This window comes from Periophthalmus magnuspinnatus, chromosome 14 (genome assembly GCF_009829125.3).
Source record: "Periophthalmus magnuspinnatus isolate fPerMag1 chromosome 14, fPerMag1.2.pri, whole genome shotgun sequence".
Lineage (NCBI taxonomy): Eukaryota > Metazoa > Chordata > Actinopteri > Gobiiformes > Gobiidae > Periophthalmus > Periophthalmus magnuspinnatus.
In genome coordinates this window covers 533867-556985 of record NC_047139.1, presented here as the reverse complement: position 1 = coordinate 556985, position 23119 = coordinate 533867, and the positions used below count along the sequence as shown (strand labels likewise).

General features: G+C 43.8%; 2 protein-coding genes across 3 annotated transcripts in view; both read right to left on the bottom strand.

Annotated features, from left to right (window-relative positions):
- ddx46 (DEAD (Asp-Glu-Ala-Asp) box polypeptide 46) overlaps positions 1 to 15626 on the bottom strand; it is a 21295-nt gene extending 5669 nt beyond the window's left edge. The window contains exons 1-17 of the mRNA XM_055226615.1: positions 15528 to 15626; positions 13724 to 13888; positions 13114 to 13215; positions 12958 to 13045; positions 12133 to 12301; positions 11001 to 11233; positions 9549 to 9659; positions 8346 to 8511; positions 7948 to 8068; positions 7342 to 7517; positions 6712 to 6833; positions 5482 to 5560; positions 3300 to 3382; positions 2832 to 2996; positions 1780 to 1942; positions 1189 to 1382; positions 123 to 260 (exon numbers count right to left, since the gene is read on the bottom strand). Coding sequence (XP_055082590.1) covers positions 123 to 260; positions 1189 to 1382; positions 1780 to 1942; positions 2832 to 2996; positions 3300 to 3382; positions 5482 to 5560; positions 6712 to 6833; positions 7342 to 7517; positions 7948 to 8068; positions 8346 to 8511; positions 9549 to 9659; positions 11001 to 11233; positions 12133 to 12301; positions 12958 to 13045; positions 13114 to 13215; positions 13724 to 13888; positions 15528 to 15544 — 2292 coding nt within the window. The 5' untranslated portion in view covers positions 15545 to 15626. The remainder of the gene's footprint in view (positions 1 to 122; positions 261 to 1188; positions 1383 to 1779; positions 1943 to 2831; positions 2997 to 3299; positions 3383 to 5481; positions 5561 to 6711; positions 6834 to 7341; positions 7518 to 7947; positions 8069 to 8345; positions 8512 to 9548; positions 9660 to 11000; positions 11234 to 12132; positions 12302 to 12957; positions 13046 to 13113; positions 13216 to 13723; positions 13889 to 15527) is intronic.
- On the bottom strand, positions 978 to 23119 carry camlg (calcium modulating ligand). 2 transcript variants are annotated; one of them, XM_055226652.1, is made up of 5 exons: positions 22847 to 23119; positions 20489 to 20868; positions 19743 to 19808; positions 18895 to 19082; positions 978 to 989 (listed from the first exon to the last, which is right to left on the bottom strand). In XM_055226652.1, exons 1-5 carry the CDS (start codon positions 23031 to 23033, stop codon positions 986 to 988), a joined length of 825 nt encoding a protein of 274 aa, XP_055082627.1. In that variant the 5' UTR covers positions 23034 to 23119; the 3' UTR covers positions 978 to 985. The 2 variants fall into 2 exon arrangements, with proteins under 2 accessions (XP_055082627.1, XP_033834296.1); XM_033978405.2 differs by lacking the exon at positions 978 to 989 and having other exon boundaries at positions 18751 to 19082; positions 22847 to 23118.

Genomic DNA, 23119 nt, shown 5'->3' with positions numbered 1-23119 from the left:
GGAGGAGTAAAGAAGAGTAAACAGGAGGAGTAAACACGAGGAGTAAACAGGAGGCGTACACAGGAGGAGTAGGAGGAGTAAACAGGAGGCGTACACAGGAGGAGTAGGAGGAGTAAACTCACTGCTTTCTGCTGGTCCTTGAAGGAGGCCCAGAGCTGCTCCAGTTCAGGAGGAACCACAGACCCTGAGAGCTCCAGGGCTTTGATGATGTCACCGGCGTAACGCGCCTGCTCCTCCGTGATGAACGTGTACGCATAACCCTGAACGACAAACACAACACACACCGTTTAACACAGAGTACACACAAGTACACACAGAGTACACACCAGAGTACACACCAGAGTACACACCAGAGGACACACCAGAGTACACACCAGAGTACACACCAGAGTACACACCAGAGTACACACCAGAGTACACACAAGAGTACACACCAGAGTACACACAAGAGGACACACCAGAGTACACACCAGAGTACACCAGAGTACACACCAGAGGACACACAAGAGGACACACCAGAGTACACCAGAGTACACACCAGAGTACACACCAGAGTACACACCAGAGTACACCAGAGTACACACCAGAGTACACACCAGAGTACACACCAGAGTACACACCAGAGTACACACCAGAGTACACACCAGAGTACACACCAGAGGACACACAAGAGGACACACCAGAGTACACCAGAGTACACACCAGAGTACACACCAGAGTACACACCAGAGTACACACCAGAGTACACACAAAAAGTACACGAGGAACTGTTTAACACCAGAGTACACAAAAGTACAGTAGAGTAAACTACACCTGTCTCTGGTCGTGGCCAAAATGATGATTAACGATTACATCATAATTATTAAAAATGCTCTGGACATGAATCATTTTAATATGAAGAAAAGGCTCCATGTTTTTACTTTGTTACTTTGTTATAAGTGAAATGGACACAGATCAGGTGGAGATCATCAGGGACACGTGGTCGTCATCTCTGTTGGCGATTCTTATAATTATATAAAACGCCCCATGGAGGATTATGGTCGACCCGTTTTACCACGATAAATATGATCGTTTATTGTCCCAGACGTAACACCAGAGTGAACACACACAGGTGGTTTATTTTATTCTTCTTAATGATTCTTTTTGTGGAGACGTGCACACACATTATCGCCGCGCCCACACACTCACCTTGTTCCCGGCGCGCCCCGTCCTCCCGGCGCGGTGCACATAATCCTCATAGTGGTTGGGGCAGCCGTAGTTCACCACCAGGATCAGCTGTTTCACGTCCAAACCTCGGGCGGCGACGGACGTGGCCACCATCAGACGACACACGCCGTTTTTAAAGTCGTTTATGATGCTGTCGCGATCGTACTGGTCTATGCCTGAAAACACACGAGAAACGACGGTCATGTCACGGGTTAAAGCTCCGACGATACACAGAACGGACTCTTCTGAGCTTTAATCCATGTTCTGACGCAGTGTCCTCCTCAAACACAGACCTGGAGTTGTGTTTTATTTCATTCTCACATGTTTAACTCTTTATTATTAGTCTGTGGACATGTCATGAAGTGGTAGTTTTCCAGTTAACGGCTCCTTTTACCTTTCGTTGAGCAGAGATTGGCAGTTCCAGGAGCTAAAATGATCCAAATACACTGCTAAGTCTGAAGTTCAGACCTCTACAAACATGTTCTGAGGTGCATGGGGCTCTTGGTTTCCTTCAGATTTCAGTCTTCTCTCAAATTAAAGCATGTTCCCTTCATCAGGTCTTTGAGGACTTACCTCCGTGTAGAGACAGACAGGGGTACGAGGCCTTCATCAGGTCTTTGAGGAGTCCGTCTGCGTGCTCCTGTTTGTCCACAAAGATGATGACCGAGCCCTTCTCCTGATAATGACCCAGAATCTCCAACAGCTTCAGGAACTTATTCTCCTCCTCGATCACCAGCTGAACACAACAGACACAGGGTTATGAAGGTCACACACAACAGACACATTAGACACACAACACACAACAGACACATTAGACACACAACACACAACAGACACATTAGACACACAACACACAACAGACACAGGGTTTTGTGTGTGTCGTCAGATGTGATGTTGTATCTTCACTGATGTTGATATTTTTCATTAAATGGATATCAGATGGATACACTTTTTTCAAATCTGTAATTACTTCACATTTTATTTATAAACAACAGTTACAAAACACATTTGGATCATTTTGACCTTATGCTGTTTGTGTTTAAAGGAAATTAAATATATTTTTGGTCTCTGCACTGGGATCATTTTATATCGAGTGTCCTGTATCGATACCAATATCAATACTGTGGCTTTAAGTACCTGCTGACAATCTGCAGTGTGCATCTGTGTTATAACAGAGGGCCACAGACAGGAAAGTGTCCAACAGAGACGCAGCAGTGGCCATTCTACCTGCAACGTTACTTTTGACCAGTCAAACTAATATTTTTAAACAGTTTCAGTTCATTATTGATAAAAATCTGTCATGCATTAAATTTAGAACTGACAGTGGAGGAAAAACAGCCTAAGTTCTATCTTTTTTAAACTTGTCTTTACCTCACACAGATCACGTTGACCATAATCCTCAAACTCTCTGGGAATAAGAGCATTACCACGCCCCTATTGTACTGACACGTGTACTAACACATGTAATAACACATGTACTAACACATGTAATAACACGTGTACTGACACATGTACTAACACATGTAATAACACATGTACTAACACATGTAATAACACGTGTACTGACACATGTACTAACACATGTACTAACACGTGTACTGACACATGTAGTAACAGGACTTTACCACGTGCTGCTCGACGTCGGAGCACACCACGCTCCTCCCTCCCACCTGCACCTCGATGGGTTTGGACAGGATCCTTCGGGCCAAAGCCTCCATGGCTCTGGGGAACGTGGCTGAAAACATGACCGTCTGTCTGTCTGGACGAATGTTATCGACGATACGCATGACCTGCACAGAGAGAGAGGACACGGCCTTATATGTGGAGGAGGAGCTAACGACACTGAAGCTAACACACCTGTTTGTTTACAGTTTGTTTGTTGGTCAGGTCTATGGAGGTACAGTGTCTGTCATACTTCCATAATCATCCAAGCCCCTAATGGACGGCTTTGAGATGGAGATGAACAGCTGATTGTGGTCCTGAGCGGTCACTGGACTCTTCACTCCAACGACTTTTTGTCCAGTGACAGATTTGAATTTTTCTTTTACTAAACAGCAGGATCGTAGAAGAGTGTGTGGAGTTTGTGAGCTCACCTGAGGTTCAAAGCCCATGTCGAACATCCGGTCGGCTTCATCCAACACAACGTAAGTGACTCTACGAAGGTTTGTGACGCGACCTGTCCCAAAACAACAACAGAACAGAAATCAGCTACAAAACACCACCTCAGACACCACCTCCCACCATCCCAAAACACTAAAACACTAAATATGTGAACAACTTAATAACTGTATTCAACAGTGGCCACAGTGTTATGAGCAGTGTTACGTTTGGAGCTCGTCTTTGGGTGCGTACCATCTGAAAAGTCTCAAACAAAACAAAGAGGGCTCCGTCTGAAGCTTAAGACTCGGCCACCTACAAAAGGGAAGCATATTAGAGATTACCGCGTATGTGAGGAAGGAACGCCCTGCGCTCAAACAAACTCCTCCCTACTCTGACCTTTCATGTGCGTGGCGGTCAGTTCGTTAGTTAGTTCGTTAGTTTATTCAGACACACACAGAAAATAAATAAAACATTGTCACAGTCACATATATAGAATTTGTTCATTGTGTCTGAAAGGCATAGGCTGAAGCAAAGCTTATTTATGCCTAATTCCACATCTAAAGAAAAACATACAGTATACAACAAAAGAAATACATTTGTTTTTATATTCTTAGTTACCTCTGGATTTATATTTGTATATATAATAATCATTAGTAGTCCTTTTTTATCCTGATCATAGATGTTATTTTTAATCATCAAAATTATTATTATTACTATTTTGTTTTCCTATTACATAATTCATATTATGTAGTAGACAAAGTTTATACTATGTTCTTTAATGTTCAGTTCAGTTGTCATAGTAACAGTTATACTATTGCTCTATATTTTTCTAGAATTTTTAATTTATACATTTTCTTAAATACTTTGATTGATGTGCAGCTTTTTAATTCATTGTCCAAATGATTCCATAAGTTAACCCCTGTAACTGAGATGCACATAGATTTTTTTGTAGTTCTTGCCATAGTTGTTTGGAAGATGCCAGTTCCCCTCAGGTTATAGCGACTCTCTCTAGGTCTAAACAGCTCCTGGATACAGTGTGGAAGCATGTGGTTATGGGCCTTATACATAACAACTACTGTATTAAATTCAACCAGATCGTTTAGTTTTAATGTTTTTAGTTCTAGTTTTAGTAGTTTAGTTCGGACAGGGGATGGGCGGTGCTGGGTCACTCTGAGCGACCTGTGGGAACCTCCAAATTCTCACCTCCGACCTGTGTGCGTAAAATTGGTAAAAACTATTGCCTACAGGAGTTGTCCTTAACACCTTAACATTCACTTGATACAAAATGTTTTGCAATCAGTTTTATTTGTTGAAAACTCTTGTTTGACTTCGACCAATCAACGCCCCTGATGTTACAATATGGGTCGTCCCATTTCGCAACTCAGGTGTGCGGCTCGGGCACGCGGCTCCCACTCGGAAAATTGTAATTATGGTTTGTCCGACACCACGTGAAAGCGGCATAAACCCACTTCCAAGTCCACTCTGGTTCTGGAAGTGATTTTTTCATACATTTTTTTCCCATAGATTTTTCACAAACCTCAAATATTAAGAGTTCAACGGCGCAGTAAACGTTAACCAGCTACGCGCTAATATGGATAACACAGCTGTTTAAAGTCTAAAAGTACAGTTAAAACAGTTTCAGAAACAGGTTTTTAAATAAAATGATCCGTCCTGTCGTCGATCGTGACCACAGAGCTGATGAGATTTTACCTCCAGAACCAGAGGGGGCGCTCACAGCTGTGCTTCATAACAACTATTACACACGATTTAAACTCAAACATCTCTGTCTGAAACACGCCAGGCACAGAACACGAGGCCGTCTGCTGACAGAGCAATCACATCACTGCTAAAGCTGCACTCTGTCACTTTTCCAACGCCTGCTCGTCTCCATGGAGATGTTAAGGCTCTGTTAATCTGTGTCTAAGCCAAACTCTATCGCTCTGTTGATTCATTTTGTGTTTTATCGTCCAGTTTAACCAATAGTGAAGGTGGAGTTTAAAAACCCAGCGGAGCACTTCCTGTATCGCCACATGATGACATCACAAGGTGGAACAGAGCGTTTTCTGTCCGAGAGAAGCGGGGTCTGTGTGTTAAACGTGTGTGAATGAAACAAAACACAGCTCCAGGTCTGTGTGTAAACAGTGCTGAGGCGGGACAGGAGGGGGCGCCACTCACCGCTGTTGGCCCCCAGCATGTCGATCATTCTGCCTGGAGTGCACACGATGATCTCTGCTCCTCGCTTCAGCTCAGCGATCTGGAACAGACAAAAACATTTTAAACAGAAACATTACAAGGACACACGGAGCTGGAGGAAGTGTCTGGGGTGATGGAGAGTATTCACAACAGAGGAGGTATTTACTTCTGTGGGGGATTAAAGGGGAGGTATTTGACTGAAAATGCTATATTCACCCAAAAAAACCCGTTGTAAGTTTTGTTTTTGAGTCTCTCCTCTCTCTTTGCTCTCTGTGCTAAGCCCCTCCCCCTTCAGAGCACTATCACAATCAGCTGCATCGCACTAAAGAAACTACTGCACATCACAACAGGTTTGTGAAGTCGTAGTGCACAGTTTTGTATCATGTTTTTTGTATATTTATGGAGGATTGTCGAGTGGAGCGTGGGTGATGTAGGGTTGTGGGCGGAGCTTCGTACGGACTTGTATTCCGCAAAGAGGGTTGGACTAGGACCTGCGAGAGATCTCTAGATTACTCAAACATGCATGGACCTCTTCAGACATGTTTTTGATGAGAGAACAGTGTTAGAACACGGTAGGAAGTTTTTTCTGAAGTTTTTTCTTGCATTTAAACTTTTTCAGAACGATAGTGAAAGGCAAAAGTAAAATCTGTCACTGGACAAAAAGTTGTAGTTATTTCTCTGCTCGTCCAAGTCTCTTCTTCAGTTCTGGTCAGATTCCTGCTGGACACTGCCTTATATCTGTCTGCAGGGGGCGCTAAAGACACTGAAACTGGAAATAGCTTTTGTTTACAGTTTCTGTTCGTGGGCTGGGTCTATTGAGTCTGAGGCAGATTTAACATATTCATACATTCATTAATGGGTTTTTCACACCTATTAGCATCATGGCTCGCTCTATTGTTCTCTTTGTTTCCTTTGTTTGCTTTGGGTCAGAGGATGCAGTTATAGATGGGAGATAGATGTTTAAGGAAGGACTGTGTTTCCTAACAAAAATGTAATCTTTACTCTTTTAATATACATTTTATGATGATTATTTATGTTTTGATTTGTTGTTTTGTGATTTTAATCTTTCTTATTCTGAACACTTTGAATTACTCTGTGAAACATTTATGCTGTATAAATAAACTTGCCTTGGAGGTGAAAAAGTTGTATATAAAAATGTGATTGATCAAAGACCCGTGACATAATAAACAGATGTGTTTAGTGGAGCTGTACCTGTTCGCTGATGCCGGTTCCTCCGTAAACACACACCACTCTGAGGCCCAGAGGTTTGGAGAACTTCTTACACTCTTTGGTGATCTGCAGAGCCAGCTCTCGAGTCGGGGTCATGATCACCGCTACAAAACAAAAGCACAACTATTGTGTCTCTATGGTTCTCATCTCTGTTATAATTTACACATTTAAGTCACAATATTCATCTAAAACCACTTCAGAAAAGAAACAAGAAAACTGTGGTGTCCAGTGGAGCTGACGTCGCCGTAAACGTCATCACGACAAAGCGCCGCTGTAGCGCCCCCTATGGACAGATGCACGTCACACTAGAGGAGAAGGAAGTGCGGATGTCACAGGGGGGGCGTGTCACAGGGGGGCGTGTCACAGTGGGCGTGTCACCAAGTAAGTAAAAAGCAGTGGACGTGTATGAGGGATAAGGGAAAACTGGAATTTCTGGAGCAATGGCGTCTTGAATACAGGAGAATAAAGATCACTCAAACATGAATCACTCCAGATGAGAAATGAAAAACAAGTATAACTTAACATGGGTTTGATTTTTAAAAAGGTAACATCTCTAAAAAGTCGATTTTTCATAACAGAATGAAAAAGTGATCAGATCTGATCAGTGCTTACAGATGGGCCCTTCGCCCTCCTCTAGGGGGCGCTGGTCCATGATGTGTCTGAACATCGGCAGCAGGAAGGCGATGGTTTTTCCACTTCCTGTTTTGGCGATGCCGATGAGGTCACGGCCCGACATGATGGCGGGAATGGCCTGGGTCTGGATCGGAGTGGGCTTCTCATAGTTATGTCTGAGGAAAAGAGACGTGTTTAACGTGGGACTGCAGTAAGTGAGGACGTCATAGCGACCGCGGACGTCATAGCGACCGGGGACGTCACAGCGACCGGGGACGTCATAGCGACCGAGGACGTCACAGCGACTGGTAATGTGATAGTAAACGACCGGTAATGTCAATAAAAGACGAAAATGTCACAGCGTCTGAAAACGTCATAATGTCCGGTAACGTCACAAAGGCCGATAGTGTCATAACGGCCGATATGACACCAATATGACATTATCGACCGTTATGACTCACGGATGAAAACGTCATAGCAACCAATAATGTCATAACAACGGATAGCATCATAGCGGCGGATAAAGTCAAAGCGGCGGATAAAAGCCGCTAGAATCTGTGTCTGAACCATTGAATCTAAGACATGTAAAAGATAAATTTGTGGCACCTCTTCAGGGCGTTGAGGATCTTCATGGAGACGCCACACTGGACCCAGGTCCTGATGGGTTTGGGGCAGCCTTTACCTTTGACCATGATGCCCTCCAGCTCCGCGCGGTACGCCGTCACCTCTGCACGCCAAACAAACACTTATCTCAATGTACACCAAATCAAAAACACAAGACACAGGAAACACTCTTCATTTGAACTGCAGGAAACACGGGAAACAAGCACGTCCTGTCAAAACAAACTACCCACGCCCTTTCAAAATAAGTCTGTAAAACCTCCACAGTCGTGTAAACGTGGAGCACATCAGGAGCTCGGGGAGTGACTCATGATGGACGATGAAAAATAAAAAACTGCTTTAACAGAGTGAGAGTGTTAAATCTGCTTTGGAGCTGTACAAACCTTCAGGGCTCATCTTGGCGAGTTCGGGCACTTCCACGTAGAAGTTTTTCCGATACGACTCGTACTCGATTTTCCCATGATCCACTGGCTCCAGAACCTTTCTCTGTTTGGTCTGAAAACCTGTGAGGGCCGTCTGCAAGTCGACCTCCTCCTCCTCCGACGAGTACTGCAAACAACAACAACGAGGAGGTTTGAGTTTAACACCAGTGAAGGGAACAGAGAGGAGGTGGGGGCTAAACTGGGGCTAAAACGGGACTAAACCAGGACTAAACCGGGACTAAAACAGGACTAAAACAGGACTAAAACAGGACTAAAACGGGTCAAAACCGGGACTAAAACAGGACTAAAACAGGAATAAAACAGGACTAAACCGGGAATAAACCGGGACTAAACCGGGACTAAACCGAGAATAAACCGGGACTAAACCGGGACTAAACCAGGTCTGAACCGGGACTAAACCGGGACTAAACCAGGTCTGAACCGGGACTAAACCAGGACTAAACCGGGACTAAACCAGGTCTAAACCGGGACTAAACCGGGACTAAACCGGGACTAAACCGGGACTAAACCGGGACTAAACAGGGACTAAACAGGGACTAAACCGGGACTAAAACAGGGCTAAACCGGGACCAAGCCGGGACTAAACCAGAACTAAACCAGAACTAAACCGGGACTAAAACAGGACTAAACCGGGACTAAAACAGGACTAAACCGGGACTAAAACAGGACTAAACCGGGACTAGACCAGGGCTAAACCGGGACTAAAACAGGGCTAAACCGGGACCAAGCCGGGACTAAACCAGAACTAAACCAGAACTAAACCGGGACTAAAACAGGACTAAACCGGGACTAAAACGGGACTAAACCGGGACTAAAACAGGACCAAACCGGGACTAAACCAGGACTGGACCAAACAGTTCTATTTTTCTGCTGTGACTCAAAGGGGTTTTATTCTGCACTTTTCTCCTTTAAAGTTCAGTTTATGATGTTTATTTACGTTTTATTTCTTGTATTGTGATGTTATTTTTTATTCTGTAAAACACGTTGAATTCTTTGTGTTATTTGTGCTGTACAGATAAACTCTGCATCAGCGTCAGAGCCAAACGAGTTATGAAAAGACTTTAAGACTTTAAACGTCCCTTGTGTCTCGTATAGCTCAGAGGGACACCACTGTTTGTCGAGTCGTTGGCGTGCGCGTCTGACCTCCATGGCGTCCTGGTCGTTCTCCATCAGTTCTCCTTTCTTCTTGTGAACGTTGGGGCCTTTCTTCGTCTTCACCACAGTCACCACTTTGGTCACCATCATGGCTCCCTTCTGCTGCAAACACAAAGGAGATAAATCTGTTACTTCACAAATATAATGACCCGATTCAGCCCCGCCCACTTTGTCCGTGAGTCCAACTCGGCCTGGGACGACCTTGAAGCTTTGTTTGACGATAATCATGGTCAGAATAAGTACGGTTAACGATTATATCACCATATTTATCAAAGCTGCTGACAGTTTGCACATGTTATGGAGATGAATCACTGTAATTTTAACATTATGAATAAGCCCCATGTTTAAACAGCTGTTATAGGATTGAGTGAAAATAAATACGCTGAAGCAGAAAATATTATGGATGAGCAGGGCCGTTGACGGAAATTTGGGGGCCCGGGGCAATAACCCTCACATGGGGCCCCCTCTAATACAAATTAATAGGAAGATAGTCCAATTCTCCCCTGGGAATAAACAGTTTTTTTCTGCACATTCAGGTGATAAAATGGTGATCATCTTTGTTGGTGATTATCGTGATTATATAAAATGTCACGCGTGCGATTACTGTCAACCCTTTTTATCGCGATAAACAATATAATTGTGTATTGTCCCATCCCTAAATGCAAATAAATGGTGCTTTTCTTTATAGTAGCACTTTCGGTTAAGTGGAAATGGAGAATTTGGGGAAAGATTTGGGGTTAAAATGTTACATAAAGTTGGTTGGTTTGTGTCAAATGTTCAACACTGCCCCCTTTGTCCTGGAGGCTTTAAAACAGCTCGGACCTGTCGGCCGCCAAGACCAGCGGCTCCACGCCAAACAAGACTCAAATGACGAGGGCGGCGCTCACAGCAACTTCAAGGGGAAATATTAAACGTACTTTCTCTCCCTCTGTTCCCCTCTCTCTCTCTCTGTTCCTCTCTCTCCCTCTCACCATCTCTGTTCCTCTCTCCATCCATCTCTCCCTCTTTTCCTCTCTCTCTGTCTTCCTGTCTCTCCATCTTCCCGTCCCTATCCCCCTTTCTCCCCATCTCTCTCTCTCCTCTGGTTTAACAGGGAGCGGACGCTTAGCAACGCTGTCAATCAAACCTGTTGCTAACGCTAACAGGAGCGACCTCGGGGAAAGAAGGACCTGATTTGTCTGTTATTAATGTTCATATCTTGATTTACAGACACAATAGTGAAATAAAAACCCCAGGATCATGTAGAGGGTTAATACGAACATTTAAGACCAGAATGAGTCTGAAGAGAGGGGAGGAGTTTTGACATCACTTCCTGTTTATAACGTGGTGGCGGCGGTGGCTAGCAGGTTAGCTATGTCCTTTTATACAAACAGTCTGTGGGTCATTTAAAAAACGTACCGATGTGTTAAAAAGTGCAAATATCTCAAACGCCGTGTTCACCTTATCGTTGACTCCGCCCATGTTGAACTTCTTGACTTCCTGTTTGACCTCCTCCATGTACGCGTCCAGAGGATCCACGTCATCCTCCTCCGTGTCCTGCTCCATCTCTGTCTCCTTGTCCTTGTCTCCTCCCTCCTTAGACTCCTCCTTAGAGTCCTTGTCCTTCATCTCCTTTCCCTCGCCGTCCTCTTCGTCGTCTCCCTCCATCGGGGCCGAAGTGTCGTCATCGTCGTCTGAAAAACACGAAACAGAATCAAGACGGTGCAAAAGTGACATGATCCAATCGTTTTTTCTTTCACTGCTCCCTCCCTCTTCTCTCTCTCTCTGCCCCCTCTCTTCTCTCCTTTCTTTTCTCTCTCCCCCCTTCTCTTTTTCTCTCCTTCAACGTCTCTGCCACCTCCGCTCTCTCACTGCCCCTTTCTCTCTCTCTCTCGCTTCTCCCTGTCCTCCCTTCTTTCTCTCTCTCTCCCCTCTCTGTCCCTTCACCTCCTCATGCCTCTCTCTGCCTCTTTCCTTCTCTTCTCCCACTCTCTTCCTCCCACCTCTCTCTCGCTTTCTCCCTCCCTCTCTTCTCTCCTTTCTTTACTCTCTCTTCCTCTCGAATCTTCTCTTTTTCTCCTACTTCTCTGCCAAAGTGCGGGTCTCTCACCGTCGTCTTTAACGAGTCAAAGTGCGGGTCTCTCACCGTCGTCGTCTTTAACGAGTCAAAGTGCGGGTCTCTCACCGTCGTCTTTAACGAGTCAAAGTGCGGGTCTCTCACCGTCGTCGTCTTTAACGAGTCAAAGTGCGGGTCTCTCACCGTCGTCTTTAACGAGTCAAAGTGCGGGTCTCTCACCGTCGTCTTTAACGAGTCAAAGTGCGGGTCTCTCACCGTCGTCTTTAACGAGTCAAAGTGCGGGTCTCTCACCGTCGTCTTTAACGAGTCAAAGTGCGGGTCTCTCACCGTCGTCGTCTTTAACGAGTCAAAGTGCGGGTCTCTCACCGTCGTCTTTAACGAGTCAAAGTGCGGGTCTCTCACCGTCGTCGTCTTTAACGAGTCAAAGTGCGGGTCTCTCACCGTCGTCTTTAACGAGTCAAAGTGCGGGTCTCTCACCGTCGTCGTCTTTAACGAGTCAAAGTGCGGGTCTCTCACCGTCGTCGTCCTCCAGGCTCCACTTCTTGCCCTGCTTCATCTCCTCCAGCTCTTTCTTGATTTCTCCGATGTTCTCGATGGCCTTCTTCCTCTGCTCCTCTCTCCATTTTTCCACACGCTCCTTCCTCTTCCTCATCTCCTCCTCCAGTTTGTTCTGGTCAAAATCCTGCTGCAAAAACACAACGATGCAAAGGAAACATCTCGAGTCAGCAGAGTTACAACGATTTACTAAACAAAACACGACGAGACGCTGACTCCTGAAACATTCTAGAACGACGACAATTAAAAAAAACAAAAAAAAACAAAACACCATTTAAAAGGTGCTGCATAATTAAAAAAAAAACCCGTACAATAAAAAAATAACGTAATTTAAAAGGTGCTGTACAGTAAAAAAAAACTAAAAAAAACAAAAACTGCACAATAAAAAAAATGCCATTCATAAAAAGGTGCTGATCAATTTAAAAAAAATCTTTAAAAAAAACCCTGTACAATAAAAAAAATTAATAAATAAAAACACCATTTAAAAGGTGCTGTACAATAAAAAAAAAAAGGGATTCAAAAGTACTGCACAATAAAAAAAAAAAAAAAAACGGGGGGGTTTTATGACTTAAAACATGAAAACAGAACTAGTTCATTTGTTTTTTTTTGTTTTTTTTGCTTTTCACCATCTTTAGAGGCCAGACCAGAGTTGAACGTCACAGTAATAATAACAACAACCGGCACTTCCTGATTCTCCCGTGTTTAGACTCTGCTGCTTTCATGATCAGTCTGTACTCAGTTCAGTATTAAAATAATATTAGAACACTATTAAAATGAAACACTTACATCCACGACTTTCTCATCCTCTTTCTCCTCTTTGACTTTTTTCTTTTCGGGGGCAGAGTCGAGGACGTCCTTCTCTTTGCTCCTCGACCTGTTACATAAACGGTAAAGGTTTGATATTCATCTAAACTCAAACTGTCACGTCGATTTTCGCCTCACGTCTCGTCGGTTTTCCGGCCTTTGCTTCCCGATCGGGATCTTTTTCCTCGGCTCCTTCGATCTCGACTCCTGGACCTGCGTCTGTCTCTGCTCCTCGACCGTCTGTTCACAGAAAGAGGAGAAATATTTAGCAACAATCTACGGAAGTATAAGCTCGGGACTGAGGATTTTTATTTATTTTTGGGGGGATGTTGTTATAATACAAATAAAAAACTGATCACAAAAAAAACAAAAAACAGTCTACTAAACGACTTAAACTCCACAAAAGCTGTTATCTCTATATTTCTCAACTGCCTCATATTTTATATTTTATTTTGTCTGAGACATTCAGTATCCTGCAGCGTTTTTATACGACAAACACTAAACACTAGAACATTCTGACACAGAAGCGTCGCACTGACATTCAGCGTGTTGTTTTAATAAGATTGACACTAGTGATGATTTAACTCAGCAGGTAAACGGACCGACTGAAATGAAACAAAGATGAGATCACATTTAAAGTAAAAGACTAAAGTGAATAAAGATTAAATATTATTTCATAGGCTAATGTTCGCTCACAGTCCGGTCTGGACACTGTCCGGTCTGGACACTGTCTCGCTCGGACACTGACCTGGGTCTTTTCCTGTCTCTGGACCGTGACCTTCGGCGTTCCCGGCTCCGTGACCTCTCTCTCCGGCCTCGGTCTCTCTCGTCTTTCTTGGATCGTTTGTCCGGAGAGCGGCTCTTTGAGCGGCTCCCGGAGCGACCCCTCGATGAAGAGCGTTTTCTGTAATGTCTGAAGGATGAAGATGCACAATGTGACATCACAATGTGACATATAAACAGGACGATAAACTTATAAATCCTCACTGAGAGTAAACAGGAGCTTTTTAAACCTGTACTTTAGGGCGGTGCGGCGAAATGTGGGATTATTTTGGGATTTATCTGTAAAAACTCATGATTCTGAAGTTTAATCTGTTTCAGTGCTGTTTTCTGTGGAAATAGCAGTTTTTGAATGAACTCCCCCTGGTGTAGAGTGTCTGAAGTGCAGTTTGGGTCAGACACACGGAGATAGTGAAGAGTTTTGAGAACTTTTGCCACGCCCCCTTTACAATCGACCAATCGATCAGCAGCACATCAGACGACTTCATCACGACTCGATTTGTAATTCAGTCCATGTAAAAATCTAAAAAGTTACAGAATACTGTTCAAGTCCCACTTATCCTAACGTCTGACCACTGCCCGACCGTCTGACCACTGCCTCTGCTTCTCTCCAAACGCTCGCTCTGATTGGCCAGAGCTTAGAAAACACACACTTTTACACTTTAATTGGTCAAGTTTTGTATTAAAAAATGAAAAATGTCTTTAAAATGTGCTAAAACTGTAACTACAACTTTTTACTTTTACTCAGTAATTATACTTTTAAAAGAGAATATTATCTGCCATTAAACTGCACTTTTAATGATAAATATTCAATAGTATAAGAGAAATCCAGTTTTACACTGATGGAACAAACACCAGGAGAAAATGAACAGCCAAAGAAAAACACACAAAATAATGAAACTTCACTGTTGAATTTGATCATTTTTGTGTAAAAAAGGTGAAGCAACATCTGAGGACTTCAGGAACAGGACTCCTGCTGGTCCCAGAGTCAGGACTGGACCGGGACTGGACCGGGACTAGACCGGGACTAAACCAGGACTAAACCAGGTCTAAACCAGGTCTAAACCAGGTCTAAACCAGGTCTAAACCAGGTCTAAACCAGGACTAAACCAGGTCTAAACCAGGTCTAATCCAGGTCTAAACCAGGTCTAAACCAGGACTAAACCAGGTCTAAACCAGGACTAAACCAGGTCTAAACCAGGACTAAACCAGGACTAAACCAGGACTAAACCAGGACTAAACCAGGACTAAACCAGGACTAAACCAGGTCTAAACCAGGACTAAACCAGGTCTTATGTTTTATTTGTTGTATTGTGATTTTAATGTCTTTCTTATTCTGTAAAACTCTGAATTACTTTAGTGCTGTATAAATAAACTTGCTTTTCCACGTTACGATTAGACTTTATTTTACAAACTAAACAGTAAAAACCCCAGTCTCTTCAGACTCTGATGCTAATGGAGCAATACCTGTTAAAAGGCAAAGTCCATGTGTTTTTTCAGTCCACACCGCGTCTATAAAATGTTTATTTCATGTTTTAAATCTCATAAAAGCTGCGTCACAAACTGGTCTCTCCAATGACACCAAATCATTTCATAAGAGAAAATACTGTGCCAAATATTCTGTAAGTTTTGACTGAGTCGAGTCTGGAGGAGAGAGTTGGCTAACGAGCTAATGCTAACAACGGGCTTAAAGCGACTAAAAAAAAGACAAAAACACGAGAATAAACGCGCAAATAAACACGATCATCCGAGTCAATGTGAGCTGCACGTACCTGGACTCACGGCCCATCCTTTGGTTTATAAAATTAAGTTTTTATGAGATAAATATAAACAAAACGACGACGCCGCGCTGGTGTCTCTTAAACGGCGACGTCATCAACCCGCGACACGTGTTTGTGTTTGCGCAGTGCGCCCCCAGCGGCGGAGCGTCAGACCTGCACAGAGGAGAAGTGTGGACAACAATCTGATCATGATCTGATTAAGAGTCAGATCAATAAATGATTATGTGATTATGTAAATGTCACGTGACACATCTGACGTGAGGACTTTTCACTGTAAAAAAAAAGCCGGACGTCTTTTACAGCACATTTATTTTCACATCTCAAAGCTCAAAATGCAAAATACAAACAGTTCATGTGTCAACAACAAAACAGATTCTAGATAAAATTCACAGTAATAAAAGTGTCAGGCTTAAGGGCACAAAGGAAGGAGCAGAGGAAAAGAGCAAAGTCAAAGGCTCCAGACGTTAAAATGACTCAGAACATTCAGCGTTTTGTCGTTTTTAACAGTCGCACATGATCAGAAGATTCACTGATGTTTGTGTTTAATGAGACGTAATCTGTGATATTCACTATAAAAGTGAACGACAGAACATGGAGGAGGGTCCACCTCCTCTGATGGACACGAGGAGAAGAGGAGGAGAAGAGGAGGAGAAGAGGAGGAGAAGAGGTGGAGAAGGTGTGGAGAAGGTGAGATGGTGAGGAGAAGAGGTGGAGAAGGTGAGGAGAAGAGGTGGAGAAGGTGAGGAGAAGAGGTGGAGAAGGTGTGGAGAAGAGGTGGAGAAGGTGAGGAGAAGAGGTGGAGAAGGTGAGGAGAAGAGGTGGAGAAGGTGAGGAGAAGATGTGGAGAAGGTGTGGAGAAGAGGTGGAGAAGGTGAGGAGAAGATGTGGAGAAGGTGTGGAGAAGAGGTGGAGAAGGTGAGGAGAAGATGTGGAGAAGGTGTGGAGAAGGTGTGGAGAAGGTGAGGAGAAGAGGTGGAGAAGGTGAGGAGAAGATGTGGAGAAGGTGTGGAGAAGAGGTGGAGATGGTGAGGAGAAGAGGTGGAGATATGGAGAAGGTGTGGAGATGTGGTGGAGATGTGGAGAAGAGGTGGAGGTGAGAAGGTGTGGAGAAGAGGTGGAGAAGGTGTGGAGAAGAGGTGGAGAAGATGTGGAGAAGGGGTGGAGAAGGTGAGGAGAAGAGGTGGAGAAGGTGAGAAGGTGTGGACATGGTGTGGACATGATGTGGACATGATGTGGACGTGTCTCTTTGCCTGAAATGTTCTGCACCATCTTCATAGAGTTTAAAGAGTTTAAAGAGGACACATTACTGTGGAACATTACAAGCAAAGCAACATCATCTCCATGGAGACAAAGTGTGAGAAAAGTCTCATATTTCAGCTTTAATATCTGATCGTCCTCTCTGCTTTGTCCATCGTGGTTTTTGGGACTTCAAACGTATAAACTTCTTAAATACTGCGCACACGTTTAAAGAGCGGGTTTTAACGTTCAGCTTTTATTTTTTTTGCTCTCTGTGCTAAGCCCCTCCCCCTTCAGAGCACTATCACAACACAATCAGCCGCACTAATGAAACTACTGCACATCACTCCAGGTTTGTGAAGTCGTAGTGTACACTTCTGAATCATGTTTTTGTATATTTATGGCGTGTTGTCGTGTGGAGCATGGGTGACGTCGGCTTGTGGGCGGAGCCTCGTACAGCGTTTGAATAGAGCTCGGGAGAGATCTCTAGGTTACTCAAACAGGGGTGACGTCTAAAACCTCTTCAGACGCGTTTTTGACGAGGGAACAGCGTTAGAACACGGAACAAAGCAGCAATTTTTAGTTTCAAACCTAATACAAACAAAAACAACAACAAAAAAACCACACAATATGGCGACAAAAATGGTTGTTTTTGACGGACACAGCTGAAGTAGTGTGGCAGTTTTTTTAGAAATTGGTCAAGAACATGATTTGGTATCTAGCAAATAAAGTAATCAGTAGTGTTTTGTTTCTTCTGTGTTTCATTAAACCTGTTCAAATCTTCCTGTTGTGAATGTTCCAGTATAAGGCTTTAATTACACTTTTGTATTAGTGAAACCGTAGGATTTTTATTTGGTCCCAGTTCATCCTTGTTTAAAGTTAACGCACTTTTCACTTATTGTGTTTTTATTCACTTCATTTTCGACACATCCTCTGTAAATCGGTGTTTACGTCGCTGTACCCGACTTTCCCCCGTCTTAAAAACGTGAAAAACCTTTAAAACTACTTCATTTTAAACAGTTTACAGTCGTCTGAAGTTACTCCTCACTGACCTGACGTATCAGAACGTCCTCACGACTCACCACGATGAGTTTATAAGCACTTTACACAACTCTCAGAGACAACAGCGGAGTTTTGCTGTAACAGTAAATCGAACAGTCGCGCGTTAGACCCAGTTTAGTTCTCATGATCCTCTGGAAAAACAAAAAAATGACCAATAAACCCAACTGGAACATTTAAATATCAGGTAACCGTCAAAAGAAATAAATTAACACACGTACATTAATCAATACTTGAATTAGTACTGAAACTAGAGACGCATTCGAGCAAGAATCGATACTGAACAAAGGTTTAAGACCACGTCATATTTAAAAGTGACGACTGGAACTTTTCTGGTAGCGGCGATCACTTTGACGGTTTTAAAATCTCACTCTGCCAAGTTAAAGAAAAATATAAATCTGTCAACTGGACACAGAGCAGCACCGTCGAGAGAACAGCTCAGGACACAGTCTGCTGTTCATCTCCGTCTCAAACACGCTGAAAACAGAACTTTGAAAACAGAGAGAGGTTCAGATCTGAGCCAGAGGAAAGAAACGGTTTGAGAGGAGAAGAGTTAAAGAAGTGATTTGTGTTAGGAAAGACAATCCTTTTTTTTGAAGAGGAATGGCGGCCTTAGACTTCATCCATCCTCAAATGCAAATCAAGACAAAAAGAAGGGCTAGCCGGTATGCTAATAGTATGTGGTAGTGTTAGCTTAAGCGTAGTTAGCTCCTCCCTTCAGACAGATGTAAGTCAGTGTCCAGCAGGAATCTGACCAGAACTGAAGAAGCGTCTTGTAGGAGTGAAGTCGTTTGTCTGCTGGTCAGACAAACGACTTCACTCCTACAACGTTTTGTCCAGTTACAGATTTTAATTTTTCTTTCACTGTGGATCAGAAAAAAAAAAACACCTGTAAGATGGTGGCCCCTTAAGCAGAAAAGTTACACAGTGCACCCTTAAAAAACTCTTATTATTTTGCGTTGAAAATGACATTCTGTGGTCTAAACCTCAGATATCGAGCCTTTTCCTCAGTGTTAAAGTTGAGTTTTTGAATAAAGCACTTGGCTTTAGAGTTCGTCGTCACGGCGACTCGGACCCGTACAGGAGCAGGACCTCGTGCGACAGGATGAAGGTGAAGAAATAGACACAGAGATCAGCGAAAACGTCTCCCATCCGTCTGTACGTGTCCATGGAGCGGTTTATGACCTCGGCAGGGATCCCAGACAAGAGCAGGGCCGCCGTCAGCACCGTCGTCTGAGGCCTCTTCTCCACCTGACGCACAAAGACACACACAAAGACACACACGACAGAGTCAGAGAACACACAAAGACACAAAGACACACATGACAGACTCAGAGAACACAAACGACACAAAGACACAAACAACAGTCATACACGTCTAAACCAGGGCTTCAATGGGCATCAGTGTTTTAAAAATGCTCCACTGTGGATTTTTTTCTCATAACAGATTTTTGCAGCATCAGTAGAATCAGCAGATCACACAACTGGTAAAGAAAAAAGTGGCAGTGACGTTCACAATTTAACTTCTGTAAAAAATAAATAAAATAAAATAAATAAAAATAATTACAACTGATATGTGAAGGATTCTTTTAAAGACAAAAATATATGAATTCATTAAAATATTAGCGATTGTTTCATTCTAATATTTAAAGAATATATGTACAAAAATACAGTAAACACAGGCCCAAGTTTTAAGTGTAGTGTCTGAGCTCCTGGGATAAATAGAGCACCTGTTTTTACTGTTTTTACTGTTTTTACTCGTCATCACTGTCCACAGGCCCATGGATCGCTCTTTTTCCTCTTTGTTCCTCTTTTTCCTCTTTGTTCACAGAAGGATCTCAAAATGAAGCATTCTGACTTTGTCATGCACCAGGGCTAAAACGTCTGAAAGAAAAGTGCTAAAAGACTGACCTTTGGAAAGTACTGGGACAGCCCCATGTAGGCCAGCTCCAGAGTCAGGAAGGGGGCAAAGATGGACTGAAACAAAACAAGTCACAGGCGTCAACATCATCTGGTCACGTTTACACATGAGGAGTGAAAGAATAATGACCTATAATGTCCTAAAGACAGAGACACATACAGGTGTGTCCTGTCCTAAAGACAGAGACACATACAGGTGTGTCCTGTCCTAAAGACAGAGACACATACAGGTGTGTCCTGTCCTAAAGACAGAGACACATACAGGTGTGTCCTGTCCTAAAGACAGAGACACATACAGGTGTGTCCTGTCCTAAAGACAGAGACACATACAGGTGTGTCCTGTCCTAAAGACAGAGACACATACAGGTGTGTCTAGTCCTGATTGGCTGCAGGTGCTGGTGTTTAGACAGTGTCCAATCAGATCAGAGAGACATTTTAGGTTTAAAAAAATGGATTTCAGGTTTCATAAATGAGAGAGTCATGTGACGCTCATTCTGCTCTCTGATTGGATAATCGTCTGGAACCCAAACACCAAATTATAACATGAATAACGTGAAAAAAAAAAGAATAACGTGACCATCGTGTCTACTGTTTGTGTGATTTAAATTAAATGAGCGTTACAGTTGTTTTCAGTAAAAGCTGTATTAGATCTGAACATGTTTACGTCGTCTCTGGGGTCACAGAGAGGTCACGTTTACAAAGTCTGACTCTTACACACACGCATTGTGTTCACTCACCAGATATTTACAGACAAACACTCGCACGAACAGCGCGAGGAGCACACTGCCGATCAGACGGAAAACCCTGAACGCATCAAACTCCTCAGACTCCGCCCCCGAGTCATGCGCCGGCTTCTCATTGGCCAGTTGTCCGCGCAGCTTCATGGCATCGTCGAAGCGCGACAGGTACTTCTGCAGCCCTCTGCGGGGGGACGCGCCGACCTCGTCTCCCCTGGGCACCTGCCTCACCTCGCCCGGGTCCTCCTCCACAGCGCCCTCCAGAGGTTTACTGCAGTCGGACGTCCCGCTGTGGGAGGGGCTGGACTCAAAGGGGGAGGGGCGCTGGGAGGGGTCCAGGTCCAAGTGGAAGCGCGGCTCTGAAGAACGAAGGGAGGAGCCTGGAGAAAAAAGAGGAGAGAGGCTCAGAGGCGCCAAAGTTAGTTTGAGTTTGTTGATGTTATTCAACTAAACCAAGTCTAAACTCAAAACATGACCATTTGACCACGTTACGGTCAAGTGTCTTGCCCCAGGACACAATGACACTATTCATCTGTGGGAGCTGCGTCACGCCGCTCAACTGAACGAGTTACTGTCAAACTTCAACATATCGATCCACTTACACCTGTTTGCCTGTGGTGTTCACTATTGTAGCAAAAATACATCATCATTTGGACAGGAAACGTTTGTTAAAGCCACCCTGGGTCATTTTTTTCCCCACCAGTAAATGGTAAATGTGTCTAATTACAAATGGTCGTTTTAACCCAGTAATGACTGAAATACAAGAGGCTAAACTTTTAAATCTGTTATTAATGAGGTTTCAAAAATGCACATCTCATTAGCAAAAAACATTTGTCTGCAGGATGTTCGCAATTTACTCTACCCCGAGCCACGCCCACTCACACATCCAACGAACAGTTTTCCATCATTTGTGTTTTGTGTCATAAAAAAAGCGTGTGGTGTTATTATGTTTGACGTGTCCTGATGCCAAAGTGAGAGCCAAAATTATTTATTCAGATGAAACTGAACTCATCCGGGACTCCACCAGGCGAGCTGATCTGTGCTGTTAAACAAGTCCTAAAAAAAACATTACAGTCACAAGCTAGCATTAGCATTAGCATTAGCATTAGCCAACAGTTTCTCAGTGAGTCACTTTCATCTTTTTGCGTAAAATCAAACTCCTGAACAGCTCAGACTGACCACAGGCTCCTGAACACGAGCTCTCCTTTTGTATTTATAGAGTTTTCAGACAATCTTAAAACTTTCATGGCCGTGTTCGCTGATGTCAGCATCGTGTCGCCATGGTAACCGCTGAACATTCTACCATAGAGATACAGACAAAACATCCCCAGCGTGACATCTCTGCAAAGCATCGATAACAGCAGTGAGCTCTGCTGTTGTGTTTTTGCCGCTCAGTGCGTTTAACGGTGCAAACGTTGTTGTGTCGTTAAGCACAACATTTCACACACTCGGTCCACTGTCATGAGTGACGTAGAGTTACAAGTGCGTTCTTGGTTATACATTTATTAATTCTCTAAACATAAAAGAAGGTGAAACCTGATTAAATCTCCATGTGCTGTGGTCTTAACCCTTTAAGGACTGACCATCTTATAGACCATTACAGCTCGCCTAGACTGTTTTTCTATTTTTAATCATAAAAATCATGTTAAAGTTGGTATCAGCCTGTACTTTTGCCTTTTTGTTTTCTCACTACTACCTCTGTTTTACATATCCATCCTTATGTTTCCTCTGATGCATCGTGTACGTGCGTAATAACAGTTTAAGTACAAGAAACCTATAAAAACAAATGTACTTTTGAGTAACTTTTATGCAAGTAAACAGCAGCTAAAGGCAAAGTTAAATCTGTCACTGGACAAATCGTTGTAGGAGGGAAGACGTTTGTCCGCTCGCCCAAGTCTCTTCTTCAGTTGTGGTCAGATTCCTGCTGGACACTGCCTTAAATCTGTCTGAAGGAAGAGCTAACGACACTGAAACAGAAAACAGCTACTGCATCCAGTTTCAGCCTTAATGGCCCTATTCAATCTTTAATGGCCCTACTATTGGATGGAATTGTAGATCGGTGAGAGATTGTCTCAAGCAAACAATGAAAAAGCTGTGTGTTCAGCTCAGAAACAGTTTAAATTACATATTTGAACAATAGTCAGCATGTATGCAAGAGATTATGCAGATTGTATTTAGGGTTAGGTTTTTACAGCCCTTCCTATATAAAATGTCAGGCGTTTATGAAGCTAACACACTGATTTTTGCCAATTAAGTGGTTCAAAAATGACCACAGGAAAGTCTCATCAACCCTTTGTCCTTTGTGTCGAGTCCACTTTGTCCAGAAAAGCCTCATTTGATCCGCTCCACGCCTCATACCGCTGTCGGGGTCGCTTTTCGCTTTCCCCACGATCCGGTGCATCCTCTCCTCGGAGTTCTGGAGCAGTTTCCTCCGGCGGATCTCGGCTCTGCGCTGCGCCGCGGACAGAGCGCCTCCCCCGGGCTGCTTCGGATCGGACTCCGCGGCGGGCTTCGGCCTCTCCTCCGCGGCCTCCCCGGGCTCCATGGCGGCGAGGGCGGCTACGAGAAGAGCTGCACACCGGTGTGACACACGGGGGCCCGCGGGTCTGGAGTCACGGAGCCCCGAGAGAG

Coding starts and splice junctions, on each gene's coding strand:
- camlg (XM_055226652.1), bottom strand. CDS start 23,033: ATGGAGCCCGGGGAGGCCGCGGAGGAGAGGCCGAAGCCCGCCGCGGAG. Junction 19,809..20,488: donor TGTTTGTCTGTAAATATCTG/GTGAGTGAACAC, acceptor GTTTTGTTTCAG/TCCATCTTTGCCCCCTTCCT. Junction 19,083..19,742: donor TGTCCCAGTACTTTCCAAAG/GTCAGTCTTTTA, acceptor TTTGTGCGTCAG/GTGGAGAAGAGGCCTCAGAC.